General features: G+C 39.4%; 1 protein-coding gene across 1 annotated transcript; it reads right to left on the bottom strand.

Annotated features, from left to right (window-relative positions):
- Positions 1–1,768: 1,768 nt before the first annotated feature.
- On the bottom strand, positions 1,769–23,047 carry sypb (synaptophysin b). The gene is made up of 7 exons (XM_084720494.1): positions 22,956–23,047; positions 19,768–19,833; positions 9,793–9,917; positions 8,419–8,617; positions 6,998–7,189; positions 6,593–6,905; positions 1,769–3,864 (listed from the first exon to the last, which is right to left on the bottom strand). Exons 1-6 carry the CDS (start codon positions 22,971–22,973, stop codon positions 6,624–6,626), a joined length of 882 nt encoding a protein of 293 aa, XP_084576620.1. The 5' UTR covers positions 22,974–23,047; the 3' UTR covers positions 1,769–3,864; positions 6,593–6,623.
- Positions 23,048–24,358: the final 1,311 nt, after the last annotated feature.

Consider the following 24,358-nt stretch of genomic DNA (forward strand, 5'->3'; position numbering starts at 1 on the left):
GCATGCAAACACGCAGTGTTATAGATTAAGCCATCTAAAAGTATATTAAAAATAATTTTACAACAAAATGAAAGTACAGCTAATGTTTTAATGCATCAACAATCACGTTCTGGTCACAATGTAAAACTAACAGGGGAAATTTGTTGGGAATACTTCTGCACTTGTATGGGTCTTTTACTTGTAATGGAGTATTTCTGCAGTGAAATATTACTGCTTTCACTGAAGTAAATGGTTTTAATAGTCCACCATTTTTCATGAGATGACTCCCCCAGTTGTTCATATTTGTTTAACTATATTCATGGTATTTCCAATAGTTGTTGAAGGCATCATGTCCTAATTGGTGGATGATTTTTTTCCACTGTGTGGATTTACAGACCAGTTGTGGTTGTGATTTAGTGTTGAGTATGACACACAGCTGGTGATAAATAACTTGCATACAGTACAGTTAGTCAATTCAAACAGTCAGCGAGTTTAAGTTTCAGTTTTAACAGGAAACTTACTTTTAAATGTGGGTCTTATTTAATTTGGCAACTACACTCAGAAAGAAACTGATAAGACCTGCACACTGATAACAGAGAACTCTACTTCTATGTCCACAAGCCAAAGCATTATATTAAATGATAACATACTCATCATAAATTATATTTTTATTGATTCTGAGGTTATTACCCACTCTGTTATAATCATTTGACTACTTTAACTGTATGTTGCACTTGAATTTGATCATCCATTAACTGCAAAAAGGGAAAGAATCAAAGCAAATTAATTAACTTATGAGCTAAAAATCAGTTTTGGACCACTAATGTCCTCTACAATGCTTTTAACAGTAGTAATATGCACTATTTATCTCTTAAATCTTGATTCCTCTTGCATTTTTTATATGGACAAGTCTTTAAATGTAGCAAAAAGAGGGGAAGTTCAGTTGATAACCTCGCCGACCACTAGGGAGTGCAATGCAGAATCCTCACTGAACTAAAACTGACTGCAGATCAGTGCAGGTCAAACTAACCTGCACGCCGTCCCACAGTCTGACTGAAATCGTGTTAACTGTCTGCTCTACTCTGAAATACAGGCCAGCCACAGAAAATTCTAAATAGCAGCAGCATTTTAGAAACTGAAGGCAGCTATAAATTGCTCTGTGGTTTTATTGCACATTTAGCTGCATTGCTTTGCAATTTTTTAAGCACATTTGATTGTACAATAGTGGTGTATATATTTTTTGAAAATGTTTGAAATTTGATTATTAAGTTTTTTTTTCTCTCATTTTTTTTCAAATTAATTTATATTTCGGTGCTTTGGGCACCACAAGCCGAGTTCCATTTAGTTCCATTATATTGGTGAGAAGGCAGACAAGAGGAAAATATGCATATTTTATTTTGGGGCGAACTGTCCCTTTTAATTTTTAAAGCATGCCTTTAGTAAGCCCTCTACACAACCACAGGAATAAATGACAAAACTTCAAATATGGTTTTTGACATCTCATGAAATGCACAGCTTCTGGTTAACCTCTTATTACAATTCCACTGCTTTTTAGTTTTCAATTTTTCAAACTGAGTGCCTTTAAAAAAATACACCATCTCTTACTGTGTTCACATTGGTACGTGCATGCCATGTGAAAACAAGTTTAACTAATGTTCATTTTAGGGTGGGTATATTCTGAAAAACTCAATAATAAAAAAAAAAAAAACTTTGAAAGAAAGTAAACCCAACTTAACCACATCAGCAAAAAGACAACCAAGTCCTATGAACAGAAGTAGACATTTTAACCTTCAACAGAATAATTTCAAGTTTATTTCATTTTGTTTCACATGGATCCCATATAATAAGAATACAGCAGAATTCTGGAGAGTCTTGGATATTTTTTTTCTCTGACTTATCATTATCATAAATACTAATATGAATACATCATACACAATAAACACAGCACTATCCAAAGGCGTAGAGAGTACCACAAGACATCATTCACCACTAACAACAGAGTATATTTCATTTCAGCATATTTATAAGAGCTACAGTGAAAGAGAGAAAGAAACAGAGGGGGGGCACTAGAGGAAGAGAGAGAAAGCCAGGTGCTTCTACACCGCCTGAATCAAAGAACCCTGATTTTAACAAATAAATGAGTGAATCCAAGGCTGAGCGATGGATCGATGGACATCAATTCATCCTGATGAGGAGTGTGGAAGCAAAAAACACTACCAATCAAGAAGACACATATCTCTTACCATTTGGCAAACACGATCTTGTATATCCAAACAGAGGATTGGCAGTAGGACAGGTGTTTTGTTTTAATGTATATCTGGAATAAGAAGTAATTATTGCAGCACTTACTTTGTGCTTTGAATAGAATATAGCAGAGCTGCTGTTTGTGCTGTGCAGTAACCACTATGACGGATCAAACATACTACGGTAGTCTAACTTTCCTGCAGCCTTGAGCCTCTCAGATACGTTTAGGGATGCGTCAGGATATAAGGATGCATGCAGTAAATTGTCTTCAGAGAGAGAAGAGAGATAAAGAAAGGACCGAGGATGCAGGAGAAGCATATATGGAGACATATTGATCAGACAGCCTTGTAATAATATGTGTTTACTACTGTATGGCATAACCAAGGTCTAATTTATTCTCATTTACCTACAGCTCATGGTAATGTGAGTTTGTACGTCACTGTGATAGAAACACCGGTTAAAAAACTATATATGACTCTGTCTTACAGCTTTCTGGACCACATAAAAGGCGATCAAAAACAGGACGAGGTTCATTGACGACATTTTGTTCAATTTCCGTTACATAAACCCAAACGAATAAACAAACAAACACACGTTGCTAAAACTGTTGTTCACTGTTGCCCCGACTCACGAGTTTCATACTGATAGCACACTATAGCAGTTTCTGAGACAGCACAGCAAATATGAGATGCTACCATGCTCACTAATTTTCTTAACCCTATATGCAAATTTTTGATTTTACATGTCAGGATTTAAAATATTCTGTGTATTGACAGCGATATTTGATGGAAAAATATATATAAAAACATAAATAAAGTTGAATCAACCTACTTAAAACCCACTTCAACCATCTATTCTCTAAACTTTCTCTGCTCACTTTTTCTATATTCTCTTTCTGTCTTTTAAAAGCCTTTACCCCGCTAAATCATGTCAGTAATGTTGAAATCAAATGAAAAAACATGATGAGAAAGATTTAAAAAAGATGTTTGCAGATTCTGAGATGAATAAATAAATAAAAACATGATTGTGGAATGAATAATTTAAGGGGATTTGAAGGGCAAAGGCTAAACTATGTGAGCTCCTAAACAGAACCAAAGTAAATGCAATTGAATAACTCTGTGCTCAACATTTGTTGTATAACAACTTATATGGAGTGCACAATTATTCAACTGTGTACATATAATCTTATATATCAGCATGTTGATATTTACACAGCACAGACAAATACATTCTCCCAAGTTAAATATTACTACAATTGTTTTTTTTTTCTTCATAAATGTAAGTCTTTTCCATTACAAGAATTCTCTTAAATGTTCGTCAACGAATGTTTTGGTATTTGTATTCAAGTTTTTCTCGTATAACCAAACAGACAATCCTCTGTTGTCTTCTACAGTTAAATACATCACGAGAATAAACATCATGTTACAGCAAAGACCCATTTTTCCCCCCTTTTTTGACCCCCCCACCCACACACATCCTGCTCTCCCAGTGGTGCTCCCCCAACCCCAGGCCCCACCAGTTTCTGCCCTCCATGCCTCCCTCCCTCCGCCTGTCAACTCACAGACACACAAACAGACAAACAGAGGAGTGTGGAAATGCAGGTGGTGGTCGAGAGCCACCCTCTGAAATCACCAGGTCGCCCTGGGGAGAAGAAAGAGGTGGAGAGGCAGAGAGACAGAGGGAAAGAAAAGTTAGACAAGCGGCAAACGTGTGATCATATGTTGAATATATAAACAAAGCTACGGCTCAACAAATATGGGATAATAAAAGATAACAAGAATGGCAGTGTATATAGTGTCTATGTGTAAGGCTGTCACCATCATGAACTTTTAGCTACCAACTGACAATCAAGAGCCCCTTAAGTTTGTCCATCATCTCTATTTTCATGATGTCAAACATGAGTAAATGAACCGATGCACGAACAGTGTTGTCTGGTTCTAGTTCATAACACCAATATTTCAGTATCACTAATGCAACAAATATTAAAAAATGTATTTATGCTGGGGTGTAGGTTTTGCTGTTTCCTGTCTCTGTCTTTTAGATGTTAAAAATTGGTTGCAAATTTTTCAAGAAGAAGACCATGCAGATCTGGGGTTCCCTTCTAGACACCGTGTCTGCTGTTGCTTAGATAATTAGATAAGTAAAGGTTTGTCCCATCTTCCTAGATATACTTGTCAAAAGTAACGTCACATAAAAAGTAAGCAATGGCGGCTTGTTAACTTCTGGTACTTAGCTGGATTCATCTATACATGCCACCACCATCAGGTGATTATGTAATAATTCTGACAGCCCTATATGGAATATGCATGTAGGTAATATATATCAATCTTATATTTTATATACAGAGCATAGTATTAAAGCAAACTGAAATTTAAAGCCCCTGAAAAATGTGTTTAAAACCTTATGTAGTTCTCTACAAAATTACATATCACTAGCTAAATAAGCAACAATTACAGTTTAAGTTCATAAAAATATCCTTAGAAATTTCTTTTAAAGAGTTAAACACTGAAAACCTCGATGTGGTTTAACGGATGTTGCTGGCAACATAAGAAAACAGTCTCATCACATCACGATTTAAATGCTGCTAAAATCTGACTGGTACATGGAAATACGTAACATCACCCTTTTCTTTTTTAGGTTTTCAGGGTCATTAAAATAGAAGTGAAACAAGAAGAAGTAAGTAAGAAGTCATAAAAGCAGACTGCAGGTGTTGGAGAGGAAAAAGAGCAGGTGAGCGCATACAGTCGGACGAGATCACAGTTACTATAAAAACTGAGCTGTAACCACAGACTGCTGTGCAACTCAGATGTTTTGCACATCATCCATCTACTCCGACCTCCTAATCACACCACAGCGTTATGCTCCTTTCATCTATACTGCTGAACATAAACACGCTGTGTGTTGTGTCAATGAACAGTCATCACTGTCATCTTTCTGCAGAGAACAGTCATCATCTGCACGGCAGCAAATGTTTTTAAAGGACAGGTTCACATTTTTCAAGTCTGTATTAAAAGAATCATTGCACGCCAAAATATAAAGAGTTGCTGTGATTGAACCAAAGCAGTTATGGACAGTTATTCACTGACAGTTAGCTGAAACTCAATATAAAGCGTCATGAAGCCGAGGAGAGCGGCAGTTTCAGGTGATAACTCTCTATAGGTTCATAAGTATGAACAACGGCTTTCACATTATCACACTGGGCCTCAGGCAAGAATATTTTCATATTCTTATCTTAATTTCCCTCACATTTGTGCTTCTGAAGAGCTCGTACGAACATGTCATGTCAAATTCAGCAAACGCTCATAACTTCAGATAACTGTGTAAATGATCCACCGGTGCCTATCTGAGTGCACGTGCATGAGACTTATAAATTAGTATAAATAACACCCCAATAATACCATATAAGGCTACGCTTCCTGCCCCATATGAAAATGGCATCAAAGAGTAGCAAGAAGAACTTTTCCAGTTCGGAGTTTGATGGCCTGCTTTTGGAGATTTAGCTGTGGTAGCAGAGTCAGCAGTGGAATTAAAGAACCTGCTACAGCAAAGAAACTGGAAAAACGAGTGCTATTAATGGCGTGTTACCTGAGGGTGGGACTGTCTTTTAAATAAAGAAGACAAGTCTCGATATGAAGAAGGAAAAAAACAATGCCTCGCTACAATAAGGGGCAAATGATGACTGAAAGGGGAAGAAGGGTATAAGGGGAAGTTTCCGTCACAGAGACAGAGGCCAGAATAAGTGAGGATGTTCACCTGCACAGCGACCGAATGCTACAAGTTTCCTAAATCACTGCACCACTTGAGAACAAATCTGCTTGTACAAGTGGTTTTTGCATAAGGCCCACTGTTAACACATACTGAGTCACTAAGAGTGACTGTAGACATTTTAAGCTCAGATGCTAATATGAGGCTTCAGGAGCCTCTGTTAGACAAATAAAATCTCTTTATCTTTGTCTTTCTTTTAAAGTTACAGTCTTTGTGTTTCCCCAGTCTCTGTTTCCAGGGATAGCAACACAAAAGAGGGAATTTTGCATCAAAAAGTTTTGGAAGATCCCCTAGATTTTCCTTACTCAGACTGTTTAAGTCTCTAGGGATGCCTTGAATGCCTGCATGGACAGGAGGAACAATTACAGTGACTGATATCTCTTTTAATGCATATGTTGGCATGTGAGTGGTGTTTAAATACAGACTGTGAACCTATGTTGATTAATTCATTTTTTTTATGGTGCAGAGAGCTTTATTTGTAATATCTGTTAATCTGTTATCAACGCTTGTGTGTCATCTGCACAGAGGTAAAACTAATAATCAATAATAATATCTGTTTAAACTGATTCTAATCAATCCATATGTTATACATATGTTTACTCACCATCTCTCAGCTGTGGTTTGGCTGGACAGGCTCACATCTGATTAGAGTAGGAGGTGGGCTGTTGCTCGTAGCCCTGGCTGTAACCTCCATCCTCATTGTAGCCTCCCTGCTGGCCGTACTCTGGCTGGTATCCTCCCTGGGAGCCGGCGTAGGGGTCCTGCTGACCGTAGCCTGCCTGGCCAAAGGAATCGGGGGCGGGCTGCTTTTCCTGTGACGGGACGTATGTTCCAGCGAAGGCGGCCATCCAGCCGGTCTCCTTGAAGACGAACCACAGGTTTCCTGCCCACAGGATCAGGTTGATGAAGCCGAAAGCCTGCGGAGCGGAGAGGAGTTCAGACATATATGTTTGTTCTGTTTCTGTTCTCATGTCAACCCTTCGTTCAGTGTGGAGAATCTGGGACCCACCACAGAGGTGTTGAGGCCGGAGACTTTGGGGTCGTAGACCTCACGGCAGCGGTTCTCTGGTTCGTCACAGGCTGAGATTAAAGTTATGACCTTCTCTGGATCAGTGGCTGTTTTCACGTCTGATAGGCCTTTAGCCCAAGCACACGAGGACACGAGCCACATGAAGGCAAATACCGCCGTCACAACAAAGTCCTGTGGATCAATGAGACAGCTTTTAATATCACCTTTACAGCCACCAACAACCACAAGATATTAACTATAAAATCAGCTTCACACTGTTAGAAACAGGGGTTCCTGACTGAGGTTCTACCCAGGACCATTTGCTTATGAAGAATCATTTTTTTGACAAAAAGGGTTTGTCAACGGTTCTTTAAAGCCAACAAGTTCACCAAAGGCTCACGCAGCTAATTTTGAACTCTTCTGAGTATTTACAACAAAACTAAACTGACTTAGAACCCGAAAAGTTGGTTCTCAACTAGAACCAAGAAACAGCAGTTTTCCTTAGGAAGCAAAGTGGGCGATATTCTATCGTGCAGCGTTGAGGATGATCCATGATTACAGTGGTTTCACTCAAAACTGGGGACTGAGCTGAACTAATTTTCTGGAAAAGTCTTAAAAGGGAGAGTTCACCCAAATATGAAAATTCAGTCATTATCTGCTGACCCTCATCCAGACTGAATGTCAGCTTTAGTTCTTTTTTAGTTTTTCATAGGAAAAACAGCATTGCAGAATCTCCCAAACAATTTACGTGGATGATGACAAGTTTTCAAACGTTAAAAAACAACATAAAATAAAACTCATCTGGTGTAATCCAAGTCTCCTGAAGCCCTGACATGCTGCTCACTTGCACATGCTCACGGTCACACCACACACACCCTATTCAGTGTTCATGGCTCCAAGCTAAGGATCTACAGGAAAGATTTATGCAAAAATACATGGTGTAAATGACGTGTTTCAAGTCAACTTGGCATGTTCCTGAGCTTTAGGAGACTTGTACTAAACCCGACCTTCAATCAGCATTAGGGTGAGTAAATAATGACTGAATTTTCATTTCTGGGTGAACTATCCCTTTAAGCCCTTTAACCCTTTCGTCAAGGGTTCTTGATACTATGATACGGTCTTCTTGGGCACAGCTGGGCGATGTAGTTTTGGTGGAAATGTTGATAAAGGGGTTCAGACTTGCTGGTGCTTGAAGCAGAATGTGACTAGTTCCAGGTTGGTGGAAAACCTGTCACACCCTTTTACATTGGACTCCAGGTAGAACCTCCAAGTGGAACCTTTATAAAAGATTCAACCAGGACCCAAAAAGGGTTCCTCTATGGGGACAAGTTGAAGAGCACTTTGTGGTTCTAGTTAGCCTCCTCATTAATAAGAGTGCAGAACTTCTATGCTAAGAAGGTGTAAAGCATAAAGGAACTCACGATCTGAGCACCCTTGTTGTTTTCGCGGTACTTCTCCAGTACGAAGCAGTATACAGAGAGAGCTGCCATAGAGTAGAGGAAGGAGAAGACAGCGATGGTGACGAAGAACTCAGCTGAGGAGGAGTAGTCCCCGATCAGGAACAGACGTTCGGGGTTCCCTCCCTTACAGGTGGGGGCATCAAAGTAAACTTGATGGAGCCTGACAGACAACAAGAAACACAAAGACAGAGAGAGAAATGAAAGCCTGGAAGAAGAACTAAGAAAACGGTGACACAGTTGAAACACTTTGCGGTATCACTGATCAGAGGCAGGGATTCTCTTATATTTACCTTAGATTTTTACAGGTTTCATTTATTATTTAAAGCCACTTTCAGGAACTTTCATATTGTGTTATTATAAAGGAGTAGTTTGAAACAGATTGAATCCACTGTGATGCTAGGGGACGTTAGCTTAGCATGAAAACTGGAAAAGCGCAAACAACTAACTGACTCTTGCAACCTACTGGCACCAGTAAAGTTATTTTTTGTGATAGTATAAAAACATAATTATGTGCCAGACTACAGGAAGTCCTGCCCAACGCTTCAATCTGCTACCTGTTGTTGTAACTCTTTGGTAGGCTTTTTTTTGTTTTAACAGAGCTAGGCTAGCTGTTTCCAGACTTTATGTTAAGCTAAGATAATCACCAACCTGCTGCAGCTTCATATTTAATGTACAGATATAAGAGTGGTATCAATCTTATCTAAATCTCACCAAGAAAGCTAATGTGTGTATGAAGTCTGTTTGCCAAAATATTGAATGCATTTGGTCCTATTAATCACTCTGGTATAGAATAATTTATTAAAGTCAAAACAGACAACTTTTCTGGTGGTATTATTGTTATGCAACTGTGGCAAAGGCAACAGATGTATGTAATCTGTTTCCCCATCGATGTATGTTCCCCCTTACCTTTCTCTGTTCTGCATAACCATAACCTGCCCCACAACCGCAGAGGGAAACACTATCAGACAGGGGAACACACTTTGACACAACACCAGATCACTTTTCTTTTCCTCAGAGTCAGAGCCCACTCTGTGAAGAAAAGCTCAACGCCACTTTGGAAGAAAGAAGCATGTTCTTCGAAGAGGTAAACTGAATTTGGGAACAGGCATAAGCTATTGTAATGATGTGCACTGCATAGTGTGAGTCATGTTATTGCTTAACACCAACAGGGGGTGGTGTCAGGGTGGAGGGAGGAGTGACGTTAGAGGAAAGAAAAATAGGAGAAAATGTGTGAATGTGAATTGTTCATTAATTTAGTCTATATTTACAGTTTGTGAGAGCATTGTTGTATTTTTTTCATAAACCACAAACTCGGACAGTAACTTGTATACGTACCTGAACGGATATTCAAATTCTACTTCTATGCCTAGGTCACTCTCCGACCGGTTTCTACACTCCACGCTCATCTTGAACATGCCGGAGTAACTGCCACATGTCGAGAAGGCGAAGATTGCAAAGATCTGCAGGAGAAAGAGGAAGAGAAAAACGTTGACAACTCATCCAGTGCCTTTTAACGTCTCACAGACGAAACACAGAATGCACAAAGTGATTATTTTCAATTACATTTTCTTTTTCATATGCTGTATTCAGCAGAGCGCTCTAGTTTAGTTCAGATTATGTAACTGTGTTGAGCTCTGGTGTGAAACAGGTGAAACCTGCAGAATGTTCCTTCACCACCTGCATCGTCTCAAGCAGTCTGATCCTCCACCAATCATGTTGGAGCTGCTGAGAAACGCACACAGACTGCGAATCAATCCAGCATTATCACCTGGTTACACAGCAAGGGAATGCACCTGTTGCCATGGTTACCATTCTAATTGGTTGATGTGGCTTTTCTTGGATGTTTTTGTGGCATTTTTTTATTTTTTTTTTATTTCTTGGTACAACAGTGATTGTGCATTCGTTCAGGTCTGTTACTTCAGGTGCACACAGCTCAGTGTTGTTCTGTAACTCCCACTTACAGTAACACAAACGGTACAAACAGACTTGCGTGGAGATAATCTCACTCCCTCTCTCTCTCTCTCTCTCTCTCTCTCTCTCTCTCTCTCTCACACACACACACACACACACACACACACACACACAGCAGATTAGACAAATCAGACTATTTTTACCACACCCTCCCAACGCTGTGGGCCAGATCCGATTGGATGGAAAATCCAACTATTAATCTGACTGAGGTGCTCCACCATCTGTCACCAAATACTAAACTACAATCTACTGCAAAGCCAGTCACAACACACACACACGTGAGCTCGTATATATACACACACACACACACACACACACACTCACACAATGGCACGTCATTTCCTTCTTAACTCTTGTAGTATTGTCTACTCGCCGCAAGCATCAACACACTAAACTATTTACAGTAATCTTTCAGCTAATGTGAGTCGGAGACTGTTGGATTTACACACACACACACCGTTTTAGTCGTCCGTCTCGGGTCTCTGCAGGCTTTTCTAGTGTTCTCTCACAAAATTTCAAACACCTCCCCGTCCTCCTGTTAACAGGTTTTAATAACCATGCAAATGACTGTAGCTGTGATGACTGTGTGTGAGAGAGGGGAGAGCAGACTGCTGATAAACAACACAGTTAATTATACATTTTCAAGCAAAGTAAAAAGACAAAGTCATTTGCCATCTGCAGTTGAGCTTCTGAAGTGAAAAACAAAGAATTCCTACATTAAAATAACAATCTTCATTATAAACCACAATTCTCTAACTCAACCTAAATGTTTATTATGAATTGCTTGCACAAAAAAACTATAAATGTGCAGAGTAAACAATTTTGTGCTGGTTCAACTTAAAAATCTAAGTCAACTGAACTTTGGTAGCCTTATTTCAGTTTTATACACTGTAAAAACCAAATAAGTCAACAGTACTCAAAATAACTGAGGCAATCAGTTGCCACAAACTCAAAAGTCTGAGGTTATCACAGTTTGTTTAATTACAGTTAAATTAAAATGACTGATTTAGCCAACTTGAATATTTTCAGTAACTGCAACTCTTCTCAATTTTCATTCTCTCCTCTCATTGCAATAAGTTAGCAGAACTGAATAAATTTTAAGTATAAAAACACGTTATTTAATTTTCAGTAAACTCAATATAGTTATAGTTGAAACAAGTAGTCTGTATATTATATTTATAAAGTCTAGTAAAATGAACTCAATAATCAAAACGTGTTGACTTAAAATAAAGAAATCTCAATCAATCTCACAATGGTGTCAAATGAACATAAAGTGTTCATGTCATTTTGACAGTCCTGAACATCAGTATGGACTAAAATTTGTGCCATGAATGAATTGGAGTTTGCAGTGCCATGGACACTGATCTTGCAAATCTTATTATATAATATTTGAGCTTCATTACAATTTTAAGCCTGCATATCTGAACCAGGAAATTTCTAAAATGTCCAAATGCTTCACAGAAACTGACCTTTTTTTCCCGGGACATTCAGGACAACTTTGGCAGAATATGGTTCCAGCTAACGTTAAATGTAAAAGATTCTAAGAAAAGGCCTGTAAAACGAGAGTTTGTTTTGTTTGGTGCTTTCCCTTTAAACCAAAACAGAGAACCAGGATTTAATGCAGCAGCAGCTGTAGAATTAATCAATACCTCCAGCATGTGCAGCGTTCACAACTGCAGTGTCGGCACAATCCTTCACAGAGCGCACACTTTGGTAGAATTTATCCTAAAAGATATTCTGTTCAGTGCATTGTCCTTATAGCCCTACTGTTTTTATTTTTAAGACTGTTCAAAGGTTTTAGAGCTCTCAGTGTTCATATCATCTTTCATCATCCCTTTGAGACAGTTAGGGGTTGAGATTTCATGAGAGAGATCAATACGGACACCACTAACATGCAGTGGCCCAGCTATATTTTGGGCCTTGCTTTCTTCTTCTTTTGCAGAAAAAATGGAAACACTAACAAGGGATACATTCTCTAGTTAAAGGGAAAATTTGCTCTTTATGTGGATGCCCAGTCAGTGTTGATGGTAAATCAATTAAAGCAATAAATTCCTCAGTGCTATATTAACAGAGCTGCTGCAAAATCTCTGGTTCTTCTTTCATCCAGCGCTGTCGGAGTGATGTTGCTGTTAAGGAAGATCTCCAGCCAAGAGATGAGTATTTTTGTCACCTAACATTATGTTTTGGCCAGCAGAGAAATAGCTGGAGGCTAGGGTGGTGATACACAGCAACATGACTGTGGGTGTCAGAAGCTCATGCACAATGCATCCTGGTACGTAAATGCTCTGCTGGCATGGCACGTGAGCAGGAGAACTAAGCTTTCCTGGTCAATATAGCAGCACTGATGAATTTATTTCCTCAGCTGAACACATTTACCGTCAGCACGGACTGGTTATTCACAAAGGAAGCGGTGAATTTTCCCTTTAAGAGATAATCTCAGCAACAAGCCGCACTGTTGCGTCAACTGAATCATCCTGAAAGGATTTGAATCACACTGACATGAGAAATCATCAGCAAATATTCATACAGATAAATGTCAATATATCAACTCATTTTGGCTGCTTGTATCCTTGATCTCATTCTTTCGGTCATCACCCAAAGCTTGCGACCATAGGTGACGGCTGGGACGTAGATTGACCAGTAAATCAAAAGCTTTTCCGTCCGCCTGTCTATCTCACACTCTTGTGAACAAGACCCCAGGATACTTAAACTCCTTCGTTTGGGGCAGCAACTCACTCCCCACCCACAGGGGGAAATCCACCGTTTTCTGGCAGAGAACCGCGGCCTCAAACGTCATCCTGGCTGCTTCACACTTGGCTGCAAACAGCCCTAGCACATGCTGAAGGTCTCAGCCTCCCCCCTCTCCCCACGGTACAGTCAGCTCCACCAAAATGATTTTCATTCCCTCTTTTGACCAGATAACCTCATCTGGCCTCAGGGTAGTGGACAGCACAATGTCTGGGAACTGGAACTTCCGTCCCGGGTCGACTATCATCTCCCATCCATTTGCTAACTGAAGTAGGGCTTGGTTGAGTTTTTGGTCAAAGATGTTCCTCCTTCCTTAATAAAGGTGATGCTATGGGGTGGATTGGCTTACATCTTGTGTTTTTTCGTTTGTTCTTGCTTAAAGATGTTTACCAGCATCAGAAACACTTTGCCATGGGTCGGTGACAACATATGCACCATGGTTCCTCTCTTGCTACACAATAGTAGCAATGTGGATGCAAAAAAACACAAGATAGCAACTCTCATAATGCCAAACCGTCCACAAACCAATGGGTCACATCACGGTGGTTCTGTTCACTTATTCTAAATCATCATATGCTGTTAAGTGTGTGTGTGTGCAAAATTGTAATATAATATTTTTGCCAAACCATCTAATGGTTATTGAGATATTTCAGTCAACAACCCCTGGAGCTACGCTGCTAACAGTGAGGAAAATTAATCTAAATGGGAGGCGCCAACACCACAATTAAGAGTTGTACTTTTATGGCGATGGATGAGTGGAAGGAGGGGAGGAGGAGAAGGAGGAGGAGGAGGAGGAGAGGGCCAGCCAGACTGAGAGAAGAAATGGTGGCACACTGAGTGTTAGGTGCCATGGTAACACTATTGGCATCGTCACAGAGTGAGGAGGCAGAGGCTGGTTTCTACCCTCCTGGTATGCTGGACGGCTGTCAGCTCTTCTGTGCTGTGAAGATACACAATCTGACTTACGCACTCAGACACAAACGATTTGTCTGCTACTGCCTTTCTCACACTGACTGTCTGTCTGTAAAAACTGATCTGCACATCAATAAAACTATGAAGCCCGAGAGATCCTGGATTTTTGAAATGCCTCTCCACGCATTTTCTCATGTGTTTATTCAGTTATTGCCTCCAAGCCCTTTATCAGACATACGTAAGACAGACTTCAGATCAAATTGAGACAATATTGAGATCTGTATAATGCAAGCATGTTCTTCTTATCTATTTATTGCTCCATAAACTTATTAAAGAAGCCTGTGAGCACAGCAAAAGAACTCCTGCTTTTCTTATATTTCTGCTGTTATTCTCAATCTGGACAGGATGATTTGTCTTTGATCGATTTATTCTATTGCTCCTTATTTCTCCAAGAGTTCGGAGAAACAGGTCATTATTATATGTGAGTATATCAGTCTCTATATATTACATATAGATTAGGGGTGTAAGAAAATATTGATACACTTGAATATCGTGATATTATGTTTTATGATACTGTATCGATTACTAAAACACTCTTGTCATTATAGATGCAAAGATTCCTGGCGGTGGTGCATTTCATGTTGTGTGTTTTCTATCTTCATTGCAGTTTTCCTAAAGTTACCCTGCAATACATATTGTATTGCCAACACACAGCCAGCGTACAGACCTTAACAAATGTCACATCATCATGATTTTAACAGTTTTTTTTTTCAGTGAAAATGAAATTTTCATCATTCACACTTATTATGAATCATATGAATATGATTTCTTTTGAACCATTTCATGCAACCCTAGCCTGGACAATTCAATACTTTCAATTTTTACTATTTTATGATAAAAATATTAAAAGATTTCCTGGTTCATATGCAACTAAAAGGAGAGTTAACAGCTCCTTATGCCGCCGTATACAAGGGAAAAAGTGCAGAAATAAACAGTAGCTGCGTGAGCCGTCAGCAGAGGCCCTGGAGGAACAACCACAGAGACTCACCAGTGTCTGAACAGCAAAAGCCCCTGAGCTATAACAAAATCAACAGCTTTTATTACACATTAGGGACTACAGCAAAGTGAATACAGCTCCTCGCTTCATGTTCTCACAAACAGCCTTTTTTTTTATGTTTGCTAAGAGTGAGTCAGAGGGTGAAATTTGAATGCAAATGAAATTCCTCATAGCAGCAGCAGCATCCTGTAGCGGTGGAGGCAGAGGAGCGTTAGCTGAGCTCCACATCAGCTGTATTTGGGAACTCAATGTCTTACAACATCCATCAAATCTAGGCTTTGTCAGCACTATTCCCCAGAGACAGAGAGGCAGAGAGGGTGGGGTGGGGTAGGTTGGGCAGGGTGGGGAGGTGGGCTAACATGAGTCACACACACACACACACACACACACACACACACACACACACACACACACACACACACAGAGAGAACACTGTTTAAATCTCACACATGCAGCAAAAACGCTGCTCAGAAGCTTTCGCAAGTAATTTTCATTAGCAAATGTAGGCAAGTTTTTTTTTTAAATCACAAGATCACACATCCTCAACCCACGCTGCTCTCAACCGATCCAATGCATTTTCATTTTCTCTCATCTCTCTGATTCAAATATATAAATATAACAAACACTGCTTGTATTTTTTTGTAAATCTGAACAACAAAAGGCCAAAAAAGGTCTGATTCTACTAAACAGAAGCATCTCTTTACTGCTGCCTGTTTCCACTGAAAAGGAAAAAGGAGGGGGGTGGCTCCTCTCTACCCTTCTAAAAAACACTGTGTTGCTGCTCGTGCATGCCCATATTAATCCAGAAAAAGCAGCAGTAGCAGCTCCACCTCCTCCAGTCTGACGCTGAGGCACGCAGGCACTCTGACAGATGATTCATGGGCCCTGGCCTCCTGAGCGGGCCTCCTGATTGGTGGTTGTGCTTGCTGTGACCCAGCGAGGCAGTGATGAGGTGCTGGCACACTCACACAGCTCCAGGGAAGGACTACAGAGTCATGCAGCAGCACACTCATTCCTCTGGCTGCTCTCTGGCATATCTGCAGAGCCCATTACAGTGTGGAGCGCTGTCAGAGAGGCTTTGGCACGCACGGTCTCATCTGGGTTGTGTTAAATGTGTCCTCATACCGAGGATCAGGGGCGTGGCAGAGAATTATGGGAGCCATGCGCAGGAGGGGCGCCCCCCCTTCCTCAGTTTGTTTGTCACTGACCCACCCAAAATATTTACATTTGGGATCCACAGAGACATTGTTATCTGTATCTGTTCACAAACGAAATCATCTGTCTCTGAATTCTAGACCTGTAGTGGGCGTGGTTTAGGGCTGCAACCAGCGATTATTTTCATTGTTGATTAATTTGTCAACTATTTCTCACTTGATCAATTAGTCTTTTGGTCTATATAATATCAAAAAATGGTGAAAAATGTCTGTCACTGTTTCTCAAAGCCTAGGATGACGTCCTCAAGTGTCTTCTTTTGCCCACGACTCAAAGATATTCAGTTAACTGTCCAGAAAATATTCAAATTTAAGAGGCTGGGTTAAGAGAATTTGGATATTTTTCAGAAAAAATTACTCAAACTAATTAATCACTTATCAAAACATTTTCTGTCCTAATATTCATTGGCAATGCACTTAGGGCTGCACAGTAAAGTAAAAAAAAAAAAAAAAAAAGTAAAAAATGTAATGCAGATATTGCAATTGCGACATGATTCAAGATTAGGTGGAATGATTAATTTGATTAATTATGACTTGTATGCATGTGTTTAATGATCAATTATCAGGAACATCAAGCTAAATAAAATGATTCAGGCTGCACCTAAAATTTATTTAATCTGCCAATTATTTTCTTGATTAATTGATTTACGGTGATTTATCTGAAGGTGACCTCTTCAGATAGTTTGTTTAAGATATTCAGTCATATAAGACAAAAAAAAAAAAAAAAAAAAAAAAAAGCATTAGATTCTCACATTTGAGAATCCAAAGCAAGAAACATTTTTGGTTAATTTTTGCTTAAAAATGACTAAAATGATGAATCAGTTATCAAAATAGTTGACCATGTCTCTGTCAGTCAGTTAACTGACTAATCATTGCGGCTCTAGAAATGCTTTTGGTCACTGTATCAATAATGATAACTGGCTGCTGTAACCAGAACCACAGACCAGAACCAGCCCGAACCAGTTCATAACATCACAGGGGTCTAACATAACATAAGACACACATTGAGGAGGCCTTCACTTGGCCCCGGGGCCTACACGGGTAATTAGTAGCAACGTTCCCACCGCTGTGGTGCCCCAGCTGTAGAGAGGCACCACTGTTCACCCTGCAGCCTCTCCAGTGTGAGCAGGCTGCTGCTGCTGCTGCTGCTGCTGCTGCTGCTGCTCACAGAGGACAAACAGTGTGGATGATATAAAACATTATATGAGGAGATCTGTAACTGAAGGACAACATCCTTTATGTGTCATCCTTTAAAACCTATAATTTGCCCTTGGATACTTGGACATAAATAGAACCTGGGCTGCAACTAACAATTATTTCATTATCTGTTTATCTGCCAATGCACCTTTTTCAAAGCAGCTGTTTTGGCATGAAATAGGGTAAACAACACAGATGTTACCAGTGATACACTAACTCGAACAGGACTTTTTAATATCACTGGTAACACCTTTGTTCACCCTACTGTTTTATGAATCCTTTGGGTTACAGCGTGTCAGAAAATAACGAAAATGGCCATCATAATTTACTAAAGCCCAAGCTAGTGTCATATTAGTTGTGACAAACTACCCAAAATAATCCGATGATGATCAAATAAGACAAAGAAAAGCAATAAATCCCCAAACTACAGATGCTGTACCCAGGGAATGGTTGGAATTTTGCTTGGAAAATGACAAATAAAAAATCGTTTAGTAAAATAGTTGTCATGGTTGCTGAATGATTAATCAGATAATTGTTTCAGTTTTGTAATGTGTCTCAAGCAGGTCCTATTGAATGTTATCCCCCAAAAAGTCAAGTCTAATCAATTTTTTTAAATAAAGCTCAAAATCACAAATAACAATTTGCCTCGGTGAACTTTATAACCTGTATAATGTTCAACACCTTCTGTCTTTAGACCTTCAATTTGGACAAGAAAAAACTCCCCAACACTAGAAGAGTGCACTTAGTAAAGTGCACATCTCCGCCAAATATTCAGGTGTAACCACTTTATAACACCTTGATTAGCAACTGTAATTTCATTACATTTTTTTCTTAGTAACTGTAAAAGATTGCAATTACATTTATTTTGTAATTTAATTACATGTAACTATATATAGCTAGTTACTCCTCAGTACTGCTAATAGAGAAGCCTTGTTTTTAGCCTAGCAGTTGCTGTTGACTTGTGACCCCGAGCACTGAAACCACAAGGGATCGGTGAGCGTACAGTCATAACTGTTCACAAAAGATTTTAGATCGCTTATGCGTGCAAAGACAACTGATCACATGATCCCCTCCAGGCTTATTCTTGGCAGAGATAAAAAACTCCTTCAATGTGGGAAAAAAAATGGAAGACATATCAGGAAGAGTCACAGAGAAGAAATTGTAAGATTTCTGATACATGTAGATTATAAAATCTAAAACAAGCTTTCTCTCCTTACAGTGCAGAAATTCTATTTATTAGAGATGCCACTAACGATTATTTTCATTGTCACTTTGTTTCTTGTCACTATGTTGATTATTGATAGTGTTAAATGTAGATCACTGTTTCGTAAAGCCTAAGATGACGTCCTCAAATGTCTTGTCCACAATCTATGTATATTCATCTTACTGTCACAGAAACCAGAAAACATACACATTTCAGAAGTTGGAATCCGAGAATTTTGACTTTTTTCTTCAAAAAAACCCCCAAAAACACTCAAACTGATTAACAGATTGTCAAAATAGCTGCTGTTTAATTTAATACTTGACAGCAAACTGATTAAGTCGTCACTGCAGCTCTACTATTCATGCTGCTCTCTTCATAGATAAACCAACACATGAAGGGTTTTCTGGCTCCATCCTCTGGTGGAGGAGACCGTGAGCACATGAAGCAGAGATAATATACTGCACATGCATGCAGAGGTCACGTCCTCTGAGGAGGATTTAACAAATTGTCATTATATTTCTCAGTGTAGTGACACAGTGTTACTACAACAGTGACGTAACACGTCCTGCCGGTGTCTCCAGCTCAGGCCTGCTGGGGCAGCATCACCTCCACCACCACCACCACCACCAGGATACAAGAGACTCCTCAATATTAACCTCTGTCATTATTTAAATACATTTAACAGAGTAATTATTAGACCTGAGGTGGAGTTACTGTCATGTTTCTGGAGAAAAAAAAAACATCTCGTGAGAGACAATTCAACTGTGAGCGTAGAGTCACATCCATTATTAAGCCTTGTGCAGCTTTATGACCTCTGTGTGACAGAAGGTCACAGATCTGTCAGTAGGAAACATGGCTATATTGTTTATTGCGAATGATACAAGCTCCAAGTGTTTTATCCTTAATAATATTTTATTCTGTGACTTTCTTTTAATTAAAATGGAAAACAGTCAGACATTAGTTTTATTTACTGCAGTCAAAAAAACAAAAATGTGAGATAGATGACTTACCCATTGTAGAACTTTTATAAATCCCAGAGGTTGTTTGATTATTGTGAACTGCCCTTGGGCCACCAACTGTCAAAACAAACAACAAATCAGAAATTAGTTTTTTTTTTTTCACATTTTCATGCTGACTCTCTCTGTGAAACCAGCCTCCCTCAGCAGACCAGACATGATGCTGATATGATGATGCTGATTAAAAACATAAACCTAATTACTTCAGCCTCATAGCCCACAGGCCTGCTCTCCTGCTGGCACCTGCAGGTGTTTGTTATACGGCAAATATGTGCCAGTGGATAAAGTGACTCAACTGACACAGCTGGCACCTTGATGGGCCTATGAGATGCTCTACAACTATAGTACGGACATTTTTATATGAACTCAAAACGCTATGATGCTGACGATGATATGTGTTCTTGTTTTACTATATTTGTGGGGTCCAAAAACCAGGCGCTCTACTCTACTTTTGGGGACTGACCAGCTTTGTGGGGACTATGCTGGATCACACGAGTATAAAGAGCTGTTTTATGGTTAAGAGATGGTTTTAGGTAGAGCCCAACTGATATTGGATTTCAGGGTCCAATGCCGATAACAATATTACAGTCAAAAAATTCTGATGTTGATATATTTGGTAATATTGCAGTGATGAACAATTGTGCTTATTGACCACTTGTGTGGGGCTGCAACTAACATTTTAATTATTGAATAATCTGCTGATTATTGTCACAGTTAATTTTCAAATTGCTTAATTTGTCCAAACAACAATCCAAAAGCCAACTACTCTTCCTTTACTATCATAAATGACAAAGAAATGCAGCAAATTCTCACAGTTAAGACGGTGGAAAATAATAAGGTGGACAAAGATATGCAATGGAGGCGGCATATTTTACAGTTTCACAGTAAAATGTACTGTCCAAAATGACAACAGAGCACCGACACTTTACTGGCATTTTTTAATGATACTTTTTAATAATAATAATAAATAAGTATGAATAGAGAAAACACAAATAAAGTCAAATCTATGCATATGTAGATATATCTTTTGGGGTTCTAGTGTTAAGGTTAGTGTTAGAATTAAGTTTAGGATAGGGTTAAGGTTAGGGTTTAGGGAATGAAGAGATGAGCGCCCACTACAGCCTGACTGATACTGGACTTTTTGGGGCCAAAACCAATATAGGAAGTAAACAAAAATTCCAGTATTACAGTAGTACAGCAAACATTTACTGTTATTTTTAATAATTAAAAATAACTACAAATTTAAAGGACCACTGCGTAGATTTTGGTAGCATTTAGATGTAAGGTTGTAGAGTACAACCGACTGAATACTGCTCGCCTCACCCTCCCCTTCCAAGTGTGTGGAGAAACTACAGTAGCTGTAAAACTTGGTTTGAGCTACTGTAGAAACATGGTGGTTCAAAATGGCTGCCTCCATGGAAGAGGATCCACACCATGTGTTGATATAAACAGCTCATTTTAAGGTAACAATGACCAGGTGATTATACACGCTGATGAAAACAAACATTTCTGCCATAATCTGACAATAAATCCTCCTAAAATGCACACACTGACCTTCAACACAAATAGAACAACTTAAATTAAGAAAAGCAATATAAATAGAAATCTGCCCATAAAACTAAAATGATAATAATAAAAAACAAAAACAATCTGCATTATGTTCTGTAAAAAAAAATCGAACAACATACACAGTGATACATCACACTGTTCTAATATAGTCTTGTACTTGAGACACTAAGATACTTTTTTTTAGATATCTAATCAAATATTTTGAGATACCATATCATAATATCATAATTTTGAAATCCCATCATTATATTTAGATACTAAGTTGTTATTTTGACATATTAATCAATATTTTTAGATACTAAGGATTTTGAGACAAGCAACATAATAACAAAAAGAACAACCTGACTGAAGAAAAAGTATCAGATATACATAAAATGTTGCCTAGAGGCTAAAACTAAAATAATAGATAAACATGTTCTGTCAGACAATATAAATGCCAATACCGATATAGACCAATATAGATGTACTAGGACGATATTGGGCTGATAATATCGGCAGACCGATTTATCTGGCTGTCTGTAGTCCCCACCAATATAGTAACACAAGTGTGTGTGTGTGTGTGTGTGTGTGTGTGTGTGTGTGAGCTCCTGGCAGCATTACAATTAGACAAAGCTGATTAACTGTGTGTTTTCTCTGCTGCACACTTCACAGCGGTCTCTGTCTTGATGCATTTGTGAGGGAAACCAGGCGCAGACTGTCTTAATGACGACGCAAAAGGATGAAGCATTTGAGCGCAGGTGAATGCGACACCGCAAAGAAGGCGGTGTGTCTCTTTCCTGTGTGTGTGTGTGTGTGTGTGTGTGCATCAATAAATGGCCGCACTGGAATAAGCAGCAGTGATGGTTCTCTCACAGGCTGCTGGGCTCATTGTTTCTCCTGATAACCACGCAGCGCTGAGTAACATCCATATTAAACAGATGACGCATGATGCATGTTTGAGAGCAGTCTGACAGCCTCATGTCCACTCATTCAGTCAGGAAAGTCTCCTCTCAGCTCTATGAGAGAGGAGCTGCTGGTGGCCACAGAGATGCAGGAGACCGTCCTCCTCCTCCTCCTCCTCCTCCTCCTCCTCCTCAGTGTCGGCCGGGGCCTACTGCGGCTATCGGAAAACACCGAGGGCCTTGGAAATTAATCAGATTCCTGTTTGTTATCTTAGCAACAGCCGCAGGTTAATTGAGACGAGAGCGGTCTAAATCAATTAGCCGAATCCCGGGAGATAATAGGCTCCATCCTCTCCTTCCTTTGCTAAATGTCATTGCTGCAGCAATCTGTGGACATCCTACACATTTTTTTGGACTGTCTGTCTGTCAGCGGGCCGCTCCATCACATCATCGACTGCAGCATCACCGGCGGAAAATTATTGTCCAATTAAATCGCGCTCATTCGCGCCTTTACACCGCTGCATTTTTTTTTTTTTATCCAAATGCACAATTTACAATTGCGACTCCTGTGCTTCGAAAGCAGTGCATTCTCACCTTAAGGTCGGCGGATTTACGAGAAAAAAAATAATCTTAACTTAAACGCACGACTAAATAAAAAGAGCCGAAGTGAATGAGCACGAGCAAGCGAACAATTAATGAATGAAATGTATGATTTTCCCCCCAAAGCCTTACCTGGTTTACAACATCCATCTTGGCCGCTTACTCGCTGATAAGAGGATCAGAGGGGCGGAGGGAGGGAGGCGTCTCATCCGGAACAGCCCAGGGGAGGATGACGCCGAGGAGGGAAGAGCCGCGGACTGCGTCACGGGCCAGGGCGAAGACGCGTGAAGCGTCGTGACGTCAGAGGAACTATTGGACGTGGAGTAGAGGCGAGCCGAGCCGGCTGTCCAATCGCAGCGCAGCTTTATTCTAAAGAGGGAGCCGAGAGCCGCCCGCGGGTTGTAACGCAGAGAGGAGCGCATGGAGACTGTTCACGCTTTAGTAGACACGAGGAGGGATGGAGAGGAGGAATAATGCTGGTCATTAACAGCCTGCACGGGTGTATTTATAGATGAATATACTGTAGTTTCCCTTATAGTGGATCTTATAGGTATGGAGGCCCAGTTCTGCCACTGTGAATACGTAAAGAAATATGAAAGAAAGAAAATCAAGTATGAAACTTGTCCAAAATAATGAGTTACTATCCCTTAATAATGATTTGGTATTTCACTAACATGATAAGGTTTGTCAAATAATGACTTAGTATTTTAAAAATCTTATCTAGTATCCCCAAATAATAAGAGGGTTTCTCAGTTAATGAGTTAGTATCTCAAAAATAATAAATATCTCAAAATGATGACTTTGTTTGAGGTACTAATGACTTAGTATGTTACAAATCTGATTTAGTATCCCAAAATTATTTAATAAATAATGACTTAATATCTCAAAACAATTACCTAGTTTCTCAAATTAATGATGCAGTATCTAAAAAAAAAGTGAAATTACTCAAAATAAAGACTTGAAGAAAACTAGAAAGACTCCCGCACTCTGAAAGCAAAAGAACAGAAAGCAGTGTGCAGGAATCTTTTCTAATTTTCTTCAACTTGAATCTTCCTCCAACGCACCTGTCATACATTCAGGTGTGCAGAGATCTTTTTTATATATATATTTTTGAGGACCTTTTCAAAATAAAGATTTCACATGACAAAGGAATTAAAAGGTTTCTCAAATAATGACTTAGTACGTTAAAAATCTGTACGTTAAAAATAATGAGTTAGTATCTCAAAAAATGACTCGGTGTCTCAAAATCATGACTTGGTACTAAAGAAGTTTTCTCAGAATGAGTTAGTATATCAAAATAGTGAGAAATGTAAAATAATGACTTAGTCATCAGGTCATGATTTGGAGATTGAGATTGCATTTACACACACTCACTCACACACACACACACACACACACACACACACACACACACACACACACACACACACACACACACACACACACTGTATTAACTCATTAGTTAGCGGAAATGGTCTTCCATATGAGAGCAAACCTTATTCTGCACATAAGATGTTGGGGGAAGTTCAGACAGA

The sequence above is a fragment of the Lutjanus erythropterus genome, chromosome 6, assembly GCF_056507025.1.
Source record: "Lutjanus erythropterus isolate fLutEry1 chromosome 6, fLutEry1.hap2, whole genome shotgun sequence".
Lineage (NCBI taxonomy): Eukaryota > Metazoa > Chordata > Actinopteri > Lutjaniformes > Lutjanidae > Lutjanus > Lutjanus erythropterus.

Coding starts and splice junctions, on each gene's coding strand:
- sypb (XM_084720494.1), bottom strand. Junction 8,618..9,792: donor GAATTTGAATATCCGTTCAG/GTACGTATACAA, acceptor GTTGTCTGTCAG/GCTCCATCAAGTTTACTTTG. Junction 6,906..6,997: donor CCGGCCTCAACACCTCTGTG/GTGGGTCCCAGA, acceptor TCCGCTCCGCAG/GCTTTCGGCTTCATCAACCT.